Below are 13,624 nucleotides of genomic sequence, written 5' to 3'. Positions count from 1 at the left end.
AACTCAATCTAAGGGAAAACACTGCTCTTGAGATGCAAAGCCCACTTCAGAACAAGCCCCGAGTCCACCACCATCCTCTCACCCGCCATTTCAACCAGGTGGCAGCCCCTATGCCCAGTCTATGCAGAGAGTTGGGTGTCAACCCTGGACATGCTGATGACCAACGCATCAAGCTGCCTCACTTTAAGCCCCCTTCAAACGTGCACCTATCTTCCGGCCTAACAACAGCACTGACATGACACTGAACTACTCAGGCTTGGTTTAAATGGGGAAAGGTGAGTCTGCAAAGGGGTCAGTCAAAATTATTTCTTGTTGTGGGCCACAGGAGCCCGGCCCCAAAGTACCTCATCCCCCAGACTTTCTCTGATTGGAGTCACCCATGCTTCCCCAAGCACCAGAGTGTTTCCATCCAGGCTATCCAACTTCCTGGAGTATGAAGAAATTGACATTAAGTCTTTACATAAAGGGAGAGGGAAAAAAAATATTAAATTATTTTCTAAGAAAATTTCCTGGTTCAAACCCAACAGAGGAAGAAGTCCATAACTTGATCTCAGTTACACTGAAATATGGCTGCATTAACATTCTGTTGGGATTTTTATCTAAGTTGGCCAGACTCCAAAGCTCACCACACCCAACCCTCCCATTCCTTGTACCACACACCCAGGTTTGCTGTGCAACAGCCACGTTCTCAGCATTTATCTCAGTGGAGAAAGAAGAGTGCGCATGTCTGATCACTTCCTCATCGGTCAGGTATAGAATCTGTATGAAGCACAGGCACACAGATTGAGGAGAGTTACAGAGGAGGCATAAAATACAGCCAATGCCCTTGAAATGTGTGTGCACCTTGCAATATTTAAAGAATCAAGGAAAATAAGTCCCTTTCGTTCCTTGAATGTGAGGCACAATGGGCAAGGGGAATTCAACAAAAGGCAAGGAATGTCTTAAGGAGCCACTTTTAGGAATAATCTTCCAAGAACCTTGGTGCTTTCCACGTTCCATTTTCTTTTCACGCTAAGTAAATCGACATTCTGAATTTACACACCTTCTTTGCTTCCACTTGCCCTGTCTGGGAATTTGCTTCAACATTCCTGGCCAATTCAAAGTATCTTCTAGGATCTTACTCTGCAAACATCATGGACCTCCCTGCATTAACCCAGACATTCTTAGATCAAAAGGTCCCCATTCAGCAGAGGTGGTTTCTGTAATGTGTCCTTCCCACCGTGCATTGCACACTTTCACCAAAGAAGTCTCTGAGAAGAGAAATAATCCTCCATCAGACATGAATTTTGGACGGATGGTGTTTTGGTTAGTTCATGCCATTCTAACAGAAAATACCACGAATGGGATGGTTTTAACAAACAGGAGTTTATTCTCTTACAGTTTGGGAGGCTAGAAGTCCAAGTTCAAAGTGCCAAGCTCTACAGGCTGGGTGAAAGACCCTCAACCTTGGGCTTCAGCTCTGTTTCTTGCTCCCGGCCCACGAAGTTGGAAGCTTTCCTCACTCAGGCAGCTGCTGGCTGCTGAGGCAGACGAACCCAAGGTCAACAAGTAAAAAGGCACAGTCCCAACATTACCAAATAGCACAGTAGCCACTAACTCAAGTCTCAAGATCAGCAGGGCATAGCAGGCTGCTAAACAACAACTTGGCTACATGCAGGGTTCAAGCATGCCAAAAACCTAGAGACCTTCCTCAAAGCTGCTTCTTATACACTGGAAGGAGACCACAGCCCTAAAGCAGCTACTCAGCTGCTCTAGTAGATTCCACCATGGAGCTGATAACCAGTCTCACCATGGGGAATAACTACATCCAGCTGCCCAGCCACTCAACCAGGCCCAGCTAAGTTCACACATAACCTTAACTACCACAGATGGTAAGACAGAAACTGCACCCTTTTCAGATCCCGTTTTGGAAACACTCCTGTTAAGTTAAAAGACGATAAAAGTAGAGAAAACTAGACTGGACTGGTGGGAGCATTAAACCTTGGGAGACATGTCTTTTCTGAAAAGGAAACTTCTGGAGGGAAACAAAGCATTGCCAGATATTACCCAGGTCACACCAAAAGGGAGGCCCCTGCCCAGCAGCTCAGGAAGGAAAATGATCTGTGAACCTGAGATAAGTCAGGCACTGCCACCCAAGGAAAACCACCAGAGAGTGTCAGTGCCCTCTCGCCCCACATCGCCGCTTCTCATGGTAACAGCTTGAATTGGTTTGCACGGGGCGTGCTGAAAGTGAGTTACAGGACATTCAACAAGGAAGTTGTAAAGATGTATTTATAGGAACAATGACAAGGCAAACACTGTGCTCCCAGAGAAGTTACAGATGATAGTTCTGGTTTTGGTAAAAGACACGTTTAACTTTCTGATCTTCTAAGTTTTCCTCCTAAAGTTAAAGTCTGGCCCTTATGGCTTAAAAGTTGGCATCCGCACATCGTACGGTGCTGAGCTATTCAGAGAATGAAGTGATGCAGGATCCTAAGTGCATCCGAGCCCCATCGGACGGCTCCTGTCCACACTGCACCAGACACACTGGATCACCGCAGGTCTCTCTCCCTCCCCACCACCCCCATTGTGTCCTCTGGCTCTAGAGTTGTCAGTTGTGTGAGTTTTATTCTCACAGAGATTTCCTCAGTCTGGCATCAAGGATACCTCTTTCCCACGGGCTTTGGACCCACTGGCTACTCTGTCCCAATCTGAAGACTGCTCTGCATGGTGTTACTCCTGTGATCTGGGTTGAGCAAGTTACTAACCTCTCCCGGTCTCTACTTCCTCATCTGTAAATAGGAACTATAATAGTATCTATCTTACAAGGTTGTTATTAGAATCATATGGGTTTCATAAACATGTCTGACACAGAATATGTTCAATAAGTGTTTGTTATAAAAAAAATTAAGTGCATATTATCATAAAATATGGGCCAATGTCATAAAGAGCCTCTAACCCAAAAAACCAAACCCATTGCTGTCAAGTAGATCGCCACTCATCACAACTCTGGAGGACAGAGGAAAACCACTCCACACAGTTTCCCAGGCAGTGAATCTTTGCAGAAGCAGATTGTCTCATCTTTCTCCCCTGCAGCTGATGGTGGGCTTGAACTGCTGACCTTGGGGTGGCAGCTGAGTCCTTAACCACTGCATAACCAGGGCTCCTCTACAAAGCCTCCACCATGTGACAAATGCCACAAGCCGCCATGCCCTGCAACTCTCTGTTTATGTCTTACTTCCTCACAGTGAGAAGACAGGCTGGGAAAGCAGATGCCTTCCATGCATTCCTCTACACGTGCCTCAGGGGGGCTACAAATGTGGTCTCACCTGTCTAGTCTCCAAGGTTACAAGGAAACACTAATAATCATAGCATGTGTAATGTCCAAAAACTAAAACTGCTTGGCCCTGAGACCTGAGAGAGTATCTGTGCCTTGTAGGTGGTTTGGAAGGAGCTCTGGTGGCTCAGTGCCTGAGGCAATTGACCACTAACCAGAAGGCTGGCAGTTCAAACCCACCAGCTGTTCCACAGAAGGAAGATGGGGCAGTCTACTTCCCTAAAGATCTACCGCCTCGGAAACCCAGTGGGGGTTGCTATGAGTCAGAGTGAACTTGATAACAGTGGGTTTGGTTTTTGGTTTTGGTAGGTGGTTTGCAGCCCCTGAGTGGTGGTGATTAATCCACTTGGCCGCTAACTGTAAGGTTGGAAGTTTGAGTCTGTCTGCCCAGAGGTGCCTGGGAAGAAACACAAGGTGCCTTGTGATTTACTTCTGAAAACTCAGCCACTGAGAACCCACAGAGCACAGTTCCACTCCTGACACACATGCGCTCACCACGAGTCACCACGGATTCCAGGACAACCGGCTTCTTGGTTTTCTGGGGAGGCGGTTGCAAAGACGATACTGTGTAAAGTAATGAAGGCTCCTTCCGCTGGCCACTCAGTAAACACAGCACTTTATTACAGTGTCCCTGTCTATAAACAGATGGCAGGAGGCACCTCATGGGCAGGTCAGCAGGACTCTCTGAAGACGGTCTGACTTCATGCAGGAGCCAGCGTCAGAGCGTAGGCGGAAAGCAGACAGCGCAGGTGAAGGCCTGATGTTACTCTCCTCCCAGCTCAACACCTGGGTACAGCCCCCTCACACTGCTCCTTCAGGATACAAATATTCACTTTAACAGTCAGCTAAGTGGAGGAGGCACCACACAAGATCATCCCACCTCTGTCAGGAAGAAAGTTAAAAGGGCACCATGCCAGAACCACAATTCCTCCAGAACCTCCGTTCTGTTCTCACATAAAGACAAGAAACCAGTTGCTGCGGAATCAACCCTGAAATCGTGGAGATGCCACGGGTGTCAGAGTAGAACTGTGCTCCACACGGTTTAAACGGCTGAGTTTTCAGAAGCAGAGCACCAGGCTTTTCTTCCAAGGCACCTCTGGGTGGACACAAACACCTAACCTTTTGGTTAGCAGCCTAGCGAGTTAGATGTTTCCACTATCTACGGACTCTTGTAGATAAAATAGGGCATGGAGCAGGCAGGCCCACAGTCTCGTTAGCCTTTGATGGTGAACTGAATATGTCCACCATGGCATCAAGTACTGAGCGTGAGTACTGGACCGAATCTCCTTGACTCCCTGCCACAACCCTATGAGGTGGGCATTAGCACAGTTTGCACTAATTGTCTCCAGAGACAAATGGGTTCCATGCCTTCCCGAAAGAGACTCAGAGATGAACAGTAGGAATCCACAAACACTTGATGCAGTAAGATGATATCAAGCAGACTCCATGAATTCGTCTTTCAAGCTAATATACTCGACTAGGGCCATATTTTGACTTTGCAACTCATTAGCTGAGTAACCCTGAGCAAGCTGTTTCACCTCCATGCACCCATATCCTCACCTGTGAGAGTCAAAGGTCAGATGTTGCTCTCCACATTAGAAGCCAGAGGTTCAAATGGTAGAATCTGTAAATATACACACACACACACTAACACTCACACTTACTCTCACATACAATCATACACACCCCAACACAAACACACATATGCTCACACACACTCACACATACTCTCAGCACAGGTCCTCATACAAACTCTCACACATGCTCTCACACACACACTCACACACATCTATTTTCACACTCAGTAAAATCATCACAACAGCAGAAGTGGTTCTCTCAACACATCAAATCACACCAACAAAAATAAGAAGCTCTGCAGAGTGTGTAAAACACTCTCATCATTGTAAAACATGCTCCCCCTTCTCTCCAATGTACCAGGCCAGAGTGACTTTCCATTTTTTATAAACTCATCAACAATTTAATAATAAAACTGGTGGTAAAATGGAAAGAAAAGTATTTGGTCAGGATCATGCCATTGGGCTCAGCAATGGCCTCCATGCTCACTTTTGAGCTCTTGAACGTGTCTCTCATATTCCTGCTTCTCTCTCTAGACACATACAATCAATTACTCCCAATAACCAGAAACGTCTCCCATCATACCTGAAAATTGGCTACAATGCCCATTCCAATACATCCCACCAAGCCAAGCACTAAGGACACCAGGTTAAAAACAGGAGTGCTGAAATAGCAGGTTTCATTTTGCTTCTCTACTATTTTATATCTTGTGTACATTGTGGCTGCACCTGGAAAAGAAAAGCACTGGATGAATTTTCATCATTTGATTTTTTTTTTTTCAAATGAAAAACACAGAAGCAGTTTCTAACCACTTTAAAAAAAAATTCATTATTTTCTCTGAAGCAACAGAAGACAAGTCAGGGATAAGTGAAATGCGTGGCTAATTGTCTCCATGAACAACTTGCCTCCTTTGCCATGAGACCAGAAGAACTGGATGGTGCCCAGCTACCACTACTGAACATTTTAATGAAAGATTCTGTAGAAGAATCCTGATTAAAAGGGGGAAATGCAGAACAGAATTTCCAAATCTCATGGAATCCAGGTTTTCTGGAGCCATGGAGATTGAATGAATCCCTCAAACTACTACCCTGAGATAATATTTAAGCCTTAAACCAAAAATATCCCCTGAAGTCTTTTTTTAAACCAAACAATAGTTTAGCTTAGTTAGTAAAGAAGGTCTCCCTTGAGCACTGTGCTCTTTTAAGATCTATCTCTATGGGATCAAATTGACAACAGCAACCGGAAAGATTAGATAAGAAACTTGGGGTGGTGAATTTACGTTAATGAGGGAAGAACAAATAGGGAAAGGAGGGTGAGAATGGTTGTACAGCTTCAGGAATGGAATCAATATCACTGAATTGGACACGCAGGATTTTGAACTGGTGTATGTTCTGCTGTGTATATTCTCAACAACCACAACAAAACTAATTTTAAAAAAAAGATCTGTATTTTCAACTTCCTTGTTACAACAGTCTCCCCCCTGGCTCATGCTCATCCTCTTCTACCCCATCTTACTCTCTCCCCCATGTGATGGGAACTTACAAACACTATACACACATACACACACAACCATCTTAGCTGTTCTTCTCACATCAATACTATCATAGCTCATGTGTTATTCTGTTACTTTTCTCACTTAACAATGTACCATGGAAATCTTGCCATGTCAGTACAAATAGAACTACCTCATCGTTTTTGGGGTTTGTTATGCTCTTTATGCTCTATGGGGGGAGCTCTGGTGGCACAGTGCCTAAGGCATTTGACTGCTAACCAGAAGGCTGGCGATTCAAACCCACCAGCCACTCCTCAGAAGAAAGGTTGGGCAATCTACTTCCATAGAGATACAGCCTCGGAAACCCAAGGAGAGGTCACTATGAGTTGAATCCGACTCCACAGCAGTGAGTTTGGTTTTTGGTATGTTCTATGGTATGATACCAGATTTATTTCATCATTCTCCTAATAACAGAGTTTTATGTTGCTTCCATTTTTTTTTTTTTTTCCTATTAAAAACAATGCTCAAGGAACATCCTTGTGTATAAGTCTTTAGACACATTTTCAAGTGTTTTTGAAAGACCAATTCCTAGAAGTGGAATTACTGGGTCAAAAACCATGCACAACTAAAATATTGAGACATATTTCCAAACTTCCACAGCCACCAGCAGAGTTTGAGGTAATTCTGTATACCTTGGGTTTTTAATTACTGCTACTCTAATGAATGAAAAATGGCAACCTGTTGGTTTAATTTGCATTTCTCTGATCATTAGTGGGACTGAGCAACTTTCACAATGTCTCCTGGTCCTTTGTTTCTTCTGAGAACTGTATGTTTACAGCTTTTTTCTTAGTTTTCTCTTTGGCTTCTCTATACATTTCTCGGAAGGAAGGTTGGGCAATCCTACTTCTGTAGTGATGCTGCCTCGGAAACCCAAGGAGGGGTCGCTATGAGTCAGGGCTGACTCAACGGCACATAACAACAACAACAACAATACGTTTCTAATTCGTACTTGTTTTTTATTCATTATATACATGAATCTATGGTCTGCTTGAAATATTAGAAATATTTCCTTCCAATATGTTGTCTTTTAACACTTACTTGTGTCTTTCATCATGTACATGTTTTAACTTTTTGTTAACTCAAATCTGTCCTTCACTTAGTTTCTGGGTTTCATGTAAGCTTAGATGAACTTCTCCATCCCAAGGCTTTAAAAATATTCTATAATTTAATCCTTTTACACTTTTACTTCTCATGTTTAGTTTTTTTATTGCAATTGTTTTTTGTGTAGGATATATGGAGGGTGCAGAAGGTATGTGTTTCCAGACAGTTAATTAATCAAGGAGCCCTGTCGCACAATGGTTCAGCCCTCAGCTGCTAACCACAAGGTCAATGGTTCAAAACCATCAGCCACTCTACAGGAAAAAAAGACCTAGCTATCTATTCCTGTAAAGATAATAGCCTGGGAAACCCTATGGGACAATTCTACTCTGTTATATATAGTCAGTGTGAACTGCAAATGATTTGATGGCAAACAACAACAAATCAATTAATCAAATACCATTTATTACTTTGGAGAGTAGTTTTGGGAAAAACATAATTTACATGACAGTAGGGGCCTAGTCTGTCTTGCGTGTTGTTGTGACCCCAGCACAAAGCACAAATATAGTGCTTACCACATAGTAGGTATTCAGTAAATACATGTTGAATGGTTGTCTATCAAAATTTTACATATGTGTTCCTTTTCACAGAAAAAATTCACATAAATATGAAAAATTATGTTTAAAATGTTGTTCACTTCAGCATTATAACTACAAAATATCAGAAACAACCTAAATGTTCAAGAATAGGGAACTAATTCAACAAACCATAGTGCATTCATGCAGTGGTGTCATGCACGTGTTAAGGGAAAGTATAGATGTCTATGTGTTGCCTTTGTGTGATGCCCCTACTTTGCTGAATTTTAAAAAGCAGCTAAAAAAACCAATAAAAAGTGATCGTTTAGAAAAGTATTTACATGTACCCAGAGAGGTTCTGAAAGGAAAACAACACTGTTAACAGTGATCTCTGGAGAAGCAGTTAAAATATTTGGGATCTCATGAAGTCTTCTTAAAACCGAACAATAGTTTAGCTTAACTAGTAAAGAATATCTGCCTTGACAGTGTTATCTTTTTAGACCTATGGTGGTGTAGTGCCTAAGGCAGTTGACTGCTAACCAGAAGGCTGGTGGTTCAAACCCACCAGCCACTCCTCGGAAGGAAGGCAATCTACTTCCGTTAGAGATACCGCCTCAGAAACTCAAGGAAGGATCACTATGAGTCAGTATCGACTTGAAAGTATTGAGTATATGGGATCAAATTGAGAGCAGCAACATGAAAGATCAAGTAAGAAACTAAGGGGGCCATTAGTTTACATTAATGGAAGAAGAACAACTCAGAAAAAGAGGTTGAGAGAAGTTGCAGGATTTAAAGAATACAATCACTGTCACTGAATTAGACATGTAGAAATATATCACATGCAAGTAGGGGTAGTTTTACTTCTTCCTTCCTGACTGGAATACATTCTAATTCTTTTTCTTTCCTAATTGCTCTGGCTAGACATTTCAGTACAACACTGAATAGTAGTGGTGAAAGGAGGCATCTTTGTCTTGTTCCTAATCTTAAGGGGAAAACTCTCAGTCTTTCTCCATTGAGTATGATGTCAGCAGTGAGTTTTTCACAAAATACTCTTTATCACATTGAGAAATTTCCCTTCTTTTTCTACTTTGTTGAGTGTTTTTATCATGAAAGAGTATTGGATTTTGTCAGATGCCTTTTCTGCATCAATTGAGATGATCATGCACTTCTCTCTCTTCATTCTATTAATGAGGAAAAGAACTGCATTATCATCTCAATCTCGATCCTTACTTGCACACAATGGTTTAAAATCAGGAAAATTGTATATCAGGGTTGTATTCTTTCACCACACTTATTCAATCTGAGTACTGAGGAAACAATATGAGAAGCTGGACTTTATAAAGATGCATAATGATTGGTGGAAGACTCATTAACAACTTGTGATATGCAGATGACTCAACCGTGCTTGCTGAAAGTGAAGAGCACTTGAAGCTTTTAATGATGAAGATCAAAGACTACAGCCTTCAGTATGGATTATACTTCAACATAAAGAAAAGAAAAATCCTCACAACTGGACAATAAACATCATCCTGACACGTGGAGGAAATACTGAAGTTGTCAAAGATTTCATTTTAGGTGGACCCATAATCAACACCAATGGAAGCACCAGTCAATAAATCAAATGACAAAAGTGGGAAGAGAGCTGTTACATGTGGGGATTGTAGTCACAGCCATGACACAAAATGTGTATGAACTGCTGTATGGAAAATGAATTTGCTCTGTAAACTTTCACCCAAATCACAATCAAAATTAAAAAAAAAAAAAAATGACATAGTGCATTGGGAAAATCTGCTGCAAAAGACCTCTTCAAAACGTACAGAGAAAAGATGTCACTTTGAGGAGTTAGGTTCACCTGATGCAATCCATGGTATTTTCAAGTGCCCCATGTATGTGCAATGCTTCATTAGAATAAGGAAGAGAGAAGAATTATTGTTGCCTTTGAATTAAGGTGTTGGCAAAGAATACTGAATATACCTTAAACTGACAGAAGAACAAACACATCTGTCTTAGAAGAACTCCAGCCAAGCAAAGATGGCAAGACTTCATATCACCTACTTTTGACATGTCATCAGGAAGGACCAGTGCCTGGAGAAGGACATCATGCTTGGTTAAGCAGGGGGTCAGAGAAAAAAGAAGATCCTCAACAAGATGAATTGACACAATGGCTGTAACAATGGGCTCAAACATGGCAATGATTATGAGGATGGCTCAGGACCAGGCCGTGTTTAGATCTGCAGGACACAGGGTCACTGAGTTGGATCCAACTTGACAGCATCTAATCTAACAACAACAAACTTGCATATAACATGATCCTATATACAGAAACCCCAAAGAATCCACAAGAAAGCAACTTGAGCTAATGAAGGAATTCAGCAAAGTGTTAGGGTACAAGGTTAACATGCAAAACTCAGTTGGGTTTCTATACACCGGCAATGAGCAATCTGAAAAGGAAATAAAGAAAATAATTCAACTTAAAACAGCATTCCAAAAGAATAAAAAACCTGGGAATAAATTTCACCAGGGAGATGAAAGGCTTGTACACTGAAAACTATAAAACACAGCTGAAAGACACAAAAGAAGACCTAAATAAAGACAGTTCATGTTTATGATTGGAAGACTAAATATTGTTAAGATCTCAATACTATCTAAAATGATCTACAGATTCAACACCAAACCAAAAACCAAATCAACTGCCATTAATTCAATTCTGCCTCATGGCAACCCCATGTGTCACACAGTAGAACTGTACTCCGTGGAGTTTTCAAGGTTGTGACCTTTTGGAACACACCAGCAGGTTTTACTCCCAAGGCACCTCTGGGTGCGTTAAAACCACCAGTCTCTCAGTTAGTTACTAGTTGAGTGCTTACCAGTTTGCTCCAACTAGGAACTCCTAGATTCAACATAACCCCTATGAAAATTCCAGTAGCGTCTTTGCAAATGGAAAAGCCAGTCTTCGAATTTATATGGAATTGCAAGGCCCCATTATCTGAATCGCAATCAAGGTGGGTCGGTCTTTTCCTCCATCCCCATTTCTGAGAGCGAGTCCTGACTGAATCTATTTTTCTAAGTATATTCAGGAGCTAACATTTTATGTGGTCAAATAAAGAAATATTTGCATCTGAGCTGTTTCAAGGACTAGAAACTATAATTTCTTACATGGGGAATTGGGATACCCTCTTTGATTCTTTATTAATAGAAAATTCAACTTTGGGGATCACTTTACAAAAATGTATGAGTGTAGGTTGTGATAGGAAAATTAAACACACAGCAGTGCAACAATTTGCATTTAAGAACAAGTGAAGCTATTAAGGGTACAGCTGCATACCTGATTAATGTAATTGCTGTCAATCAGTTGTATGCCTATAAAAAGCTTAATTGGCAAAAGCTATGTGATGGATATATTTACAATAACAACAAGGGGGAAAAGTAGCTGCTGAGGCTGCTTATATACAACCAAACTCCTCATGGGATTCAGTTTCTTGGTTTGGAGATTTAGAAGGTCATGGTCATGGGATATCTGAGTTAACTGACCTAATATATTCAGTGCTTCTGTTCTACCTGTGCACTGCCTCGGGTCTTAAAGGCTTGCAGCAAGCACCCATCCAATGCATGACAATTGGTCTCTACTCACTTGGATCAACAGAGGAAGAAGGAGAGTCAGGAATAGGAAGGAAAATGGAAAGTGTGGCTAATTGCCTCCATGAACAACTGCCTTTTTTTGCCATGGGACCAGGAGAACTAGATGGGGCCTGACTACCACAACTCAGCATTTTGATTAAAAAAAAAAAAAAAAAAAAAAAAAATTCTATAGAAGAATCTTGATTGCAAGGGGAAAATGCAGAACAGAATTTCAAATTCTCATGGAAGCCATATTTTCTGGAGACATGGAGGCTGGATGAATCCCTGAAACTATTGCCCTGAGATAATCTTTTCTTTTTTAATTTTAGTGTGATTTGGGTGAAAGTTTACAGAGGAAATTCATCTTCCATACAGCAGTTCACATACACTTTGTCTCATGACATTGACTGTAATATTCCACAATGCAAAAGCTCTCCTCCCACTTTCTCCCTATAGTCACCTCTTCCTTGTGTTCTTCCCTCCCAATGCACTCCTGCCCCCTGAGCTGTCTCCCTGTGCATACACAGCCCTTCTGTTCTCTGAGATAAACTTTAAAGCAAAAATATTCCCCGAAGTCCTCTTAAAACCAAACAATAGTTCAGTTTAACTAGCAATGAATGTCTGCCTTGTAACATTCCACACAAAAACATTGTTCTATACTCTACTTGGGTGAGTAGAGACTGGGGTCTTAAAAGCTTGGAAGCGGCCATCTAGGTGTAATGATGGGTCTCTCCTTGTCCAGAGCAAAGAAGAATTAAGAAAACCAAAGATGCATGGAAACAATTAGTCCAAGAGACTAGTAGCCCATGTGACCCTCAGCCTATATGACCATAAGACCTGAAGAACTAGATGGTGCCTGGCTACCACTATCAACTACTCAAAAAGGGACCAGTGCAGGAGATCCTGGATAGAGTGGGAGAACAATGTGGAACAAAACTCAAAATCATAAATAAAAAAAGGACTATGTTTACTGGTCTGATAGAGCCTGGTGAGACCCCTGAGATTATGGCCCCTAGTTATGCTTCAGGTCTGGAATTGAACTCACTCCTGTGGCTTCTAGCCAAACAACAGACAGGTTGATGGGGTGAATATTTACATTGGGCAGATACACTCCTTAGAGCAATCACTCATGGGAGAACAGAAAATCAGTGTTTGCACAGGGAGACAGCTCTGAGGATGGGAGTACATGGGCAGACGAGTTAACTATGGGGAGGAAGTTGGAAGAGAGATGTTACATTGTGGAGAATTGCAGTCAATGTCATGAGATAAAATGTGCATGAATTGTTGTAGGGAAAACAAATTTGCTCTGTAAACTTTCACCCAAATCAAAATTTAAAAAAAAAAATTTTTAATTAAAAAAAAGCACCTCTGCCTACAAAAAAAAGAAAAAAAGAATGTCTGTCTTGTTGATATTTCCACTTACATATTTGTATGTGCTATATAAGAATGTCCATACATAACAGAGCTAACAGAGGGAAAAGTTATGCTAACATCTTAGCCACCACCATACACTTTGAGGAAGTGAGTTGCTGGGCCCGTTGGCTTGAGACCATGGTCATGGGGGACATCAAGCTCAATTGGCATGATATACTAACAAAAGCATTGTCCTACATTCTACTTTGGTGAGTATTGACTGAGATTTTAAAAGCTTGCAAGTGGCTAAGATGCAACAATTGGTCTCTCCTAGTCTACAGCAAAGAGTGAAGAAAATCAGACCTATGGAAACCAACAATCCAAGAGACTAGTGGACCATGGGGATCTCAGCCTACATGATTTTAAGACCAGAAGAAATAGATGGTGCCCAGCTAACAAAGCCAAACACTCAGAAAGGGATCAAAATTAGGGATCCTTCCAACAACTGAGGAATGGATAACCAAACTTTGGTACATTCACACAATGGAATACTATGCAACGCTAAAGAATAATGTAGAATCTGCAAAACACCGCATA

The 13,624-nt window shown here is 41.6% G+C and overlaps 1 protein-coding gene across 1 annotated transcript in view; it reads right to left on the bottom strand.

Moving 5' to 3' along the window:
* DRAM1 (DNA damage regulated autophagy modulator 1) overlaps positions 1-13,624 on the bottom strand; it is a 93,256-nt gene that overhangs the window by 18,651 nt on the left and 60,981 nt on the right. Inside the window, exon 3 of the mRNA XM_007958306.2 lies at positions 5,477-5,619. Coding sequence (XP_007956497.1) covers positions 5,477-5,619 — 143 coding nt within the window. The remainder of the gene's footprint in view (positions 1-5,476; positions 5,620-13,624) is intronic.

This window comes from Orycteropus afer, unplaced genomic scaffold, assembly GCF_000298275.1.
Source record: "Orycteropus afer afer isolate SDZICR_OR568_19922 unplaced genomic scaffold, OryAfe1.0 scaffold00918, whole genome shotgun sequence".
In the NCBI taxonomy this organism is placed as follows: Eukaryota; Metazoa; Chordata; class Mammalia; order Tubulidentata; family Orycteropodidae; genus Orycteropus; species Orycteropus afer.
The sequence above is the reverse complement of the archived record's forward strand: the minus strand, read 5'-3'. Positions and strand labels throughout refer to the sequence as shown.